Source organism: Vipera ursinii (genome assembly GCF_947247035.1).
Source record: "Vipera ursinii genome assembly, chromosome: Z".
In the NCBI taxonomy this organism is placed as follows: Eukaryota; Metazoa; Chordata; class Lepidosauria; order Squamata; family Viperidae; genus Vipera; species Vipera ursinii.
Genome location: NC_139517.1, coordinates 23,106,872 through 23,110,248, shown reverse-complemented (window position 1 = coordinate 23,110,248; position 3,377 = coordinate 23,106,872). Strand labels below are relative to the sequence as shown.

At 35.4% G+C, this 3,377-nt stretch overlaps 1 protein-coding gene across 1 annotated transcript; it reads left to right on the top strand.

Moving 5' to 3' along the window:
- Positions 1-1,496: 1,496 nt before the first annotated feature.
- Positions 1,497-2,441, top strand: LOC310649176 (olfactory receptor 14J1-like; the record flags this gene model as incomplete). Its single annotated transcript, XM_083377482.1, has 1 exon — positions 1,497-2,441. The coding sequence occupies one exon, from the start codon at positions 1,497-1,499 to the stop codon at positions 2,439-2,441; it is 945 nt and encodes a 314-aa protein (XP_083233608.1).
- Positions 2,442-3,377: the final 936 nt, after the last annotated feature.

Sequence of the window (3,377 nt, the reverse complement as noted above, 5' to 3'; positions counted from 1 at the left end):
AAAGGGAAAACAGAAAATCAAAAGGGGATTCAACCATAATAAATACTCACTTTTTTTCTGTGGCAATCTATTTTACAGCAGCCTTTCTGGTAAGAATAGTCAATAGAAGAAATGTAGAATACTCTCGGGTTTTTTAGTGTTTTACAGGTGCACGCGCGTACACACACACACACACACACAAATGCTCATTCTAATGGCACAGACAGATGAATAAAGTTTGATTGTATTCCTTTTTTTTTGAAGTATGCTTTTTAAACTAAATTCAGTTCTTATGTTTTCTCTCACAGAGTGGAATACCTGTTTAAAAAGTTATCCAGATTCAGAGTTGCAATTAATTGCACAAATATTTCATTTATATTATATTTACACTGAAGAAAGAAAGAAAGAAAGAAAGAAAGAAAGAAAGAAAGAAAGAAAGAAAGAAAGAAAGAAAGAAAGATTCTATTGACAAATTTGCATTAAGGTAAGTACTGAAGGAAAATTGCATTTCAGTTGATATACTTTCTTTTTTTTTAAAAGCAAGTTCTTTAGCTTTGTCACAAGTATGAACAAAGTCAATTTATTTTCCTAGCTTCAGTTTCAAATAAACATCAAAACACAATGGCAATGTCAGATGTATTATTTCTAATATTTTTATATCAAACTTTCTGACACAAGAGGGACAACTAGAGGTTGATTTGATCAGATATTATTAACATATTATTGTCAGGATGGTGGGCTCCTATAAATTAATGTATTAATCAAACACACAATTATGAACATTTCAATCCTCAAATATTTGGAAAAAGTGTCTTGTAACTGTCATCATTTAAAAGCAAAAGTCCAATCAACCCATTCAGAATTATGAACTGGAAATAAAATTGAGTGAAAAACACATGAAATGGGAGTAGGCACACTTATAGGAAATTCACTATTTCTCTTCTTCAGCTTTAAATTAAATTAATCCATATCCATGTCATTTCACAAATTCTATAGATCTAAAAGTTCTTGTTCCATATATGGTATCTAGCTGCTTAAATTTATGTTTAATATTATTTCAATCACATTTAAAAATACATTCATCTCTAAGAGGTATCTGAACCACATTGTAGAAATTAAGAGATATCAGTAATGACAGCATAACCTAAGGAGATAAGATCAAATATTTGGAAAACTTTCTTTTACTGAAGTAATGATGTAAAAATATTGGATTTAAACCCTAATTTACATACTCATGAATTAATGTGGAATGGGAAGCAATATTAGGATTCAAATGAAAGGTGCTATGTTAGGCACAGTCATAAACATTAGCCTGATGGAATGTAGGTAAAATATTATATAGAAATGATGAGATTCTTATCCTAGTTCTATTACAAAAAGCAGTGTTAATATACAGGCTACTCAATCAGCTCTTGTTTATCCCAATTAAATTAATTATCTGAAATAAAATAGATGGCATTTAAAATAGCTTGTACCTCTGTATTTTTCCAGGTAAATCGTGTGCTGTAGTATAAAACATGGATAACCAATCAACAATCTCTGATTTTCTGCTCTTTGGCTTCTCAGAAATACGAGAAATACAGATATTATACTTCTTAGCTTTCTTGGTGTTATATTTAGCAATTTTAACAGGGAACCTCATCATCATCTTTGCAATCATTTTCAACCATCACCTGCATACTCCCATGTACCTCTTCCTGTTGAGCTTGGCCATACAAGACCTTATGAGTGCTTCAGTCACTGTCCCTAAATCCATGACCAATATTCTCATGAACACAAGACGCATTTCTTATCTGGGATGTGTTTGTCAACTTTTCTTTTTTGTTCTCTCTATGGGATCTGATTTTTGGATACTCCCAGTCATGGCATATGATCGCTATGTTGCTATTTGCAATCCATTACACTATGGAAGAATAATGAACAAACAAGTCTGCATTTACATGATTTTTGCTGTATGGATTAGTGGTCTTCTTAGTGCGTTGTTGCATACCATTTTTATCTTTGGAGTCCCTTTGTGTTCCAACATAATCAAACAATTCTTCTGTGAAATCCCACAGCTACTTAAACTTACCTGTAATGGTTTAAATCAAAATGAAATCAAACTAATTGTAATAATTTGTGTCATAGGCATAGGCTGTTTTTTCTTTATCATTATAACTTATGTGTTAATTTTTAATGCTGTGCTGAAAATTCATTCTTTGGAAGGAAGAAAAAAAGCTGTTTCTACTTGCTTGCCTCATATTATTGTTGTTTCAATTTTCTTATTTTGTGTATTTGTTGCTCATCTGAGGCCTCCCTCTGGTTCACCAGATTTAATCACAACTGTATTATATTCCATTGCTCCACCTCTTTTGAATCCTATAATTTATAGTTTAAGAAACAAGGACATTAACATTGCCTTGTTAAAGCTATTAAATTTGTCACAATTATCCAAGAAAATATCTTTGACTTTTCATTTGTAGGCAACAAAATACTGGATGAAAAACATTATAAATTCTAGTTATGATAATACTGGACTATATTCTTCATTACTGGGATAATTTAAGTGTAAATTGATATTTAAGGAAATGGAGCAAAAAGGAGGGGAAGGAAAAACTGGTTACGCAAGTGGTTTTCATCTAATTAATCTCTGTTAATTTTAATGGAATGTTAATAAAGTTATTGTAATGTATTGGGCTTGCTTTGTTAAGGGAACACCACGTGGTAATTGATGGAAGGCTGTTTGAGCAGGGAAGCTGGCTAACGGCTCCCAGCTCCTCAGACAACCCATCTCCAGCGCCGCTATGGGTTGCCTCTAGGGCAGCAATAGGTTGCTTCAAACCTATTGGCCACCGCCTAGAGGCCAGGGTATAAATTGCTGCATCTGCAATTTATACCCTGGCCTGTTCCTTAGTTCAGATCCTGCAAGCAATAAACCATGATCTTTGCTGAACTCACTCGCCTCGTCTTCAATCCTGCACAACAAACTCAGTACACAACACTGGCGACAAAGGTGGGATCCTGCTTCTCCTTCGAAGCTGAAAGTCCCTAGGGGAGAGGCAGCACACACCTAGCAGGAAAAGCAATTCCCCCCCCCTATGGTCAGCTAGCTTACCCATGCTAGCGACCACGCACTCAGAGGACCAGTCCCTGGGCAACAGAAGAGCAGGATTCGAAGATGCTGAGAACCAGCCGCAAAGACCAGAAGAATGCCCAAGGTTAGAAAGCTGAGAGAATTCAACATCAAGCAGCCAGAAGAGTGGCCTTTGTACCTGTCTCAGGTTGAGAACTACCTTCAAGTGAACCAGGTTGCCAAGGACGGACTGAAGGCTGCCACGCTACTTTGTGTGTGTGGCTCAGCAATGTTCGATTTAGCCGAGAACCTGTTCATACCAACGCTGTTAGTCCATATCCTTTGC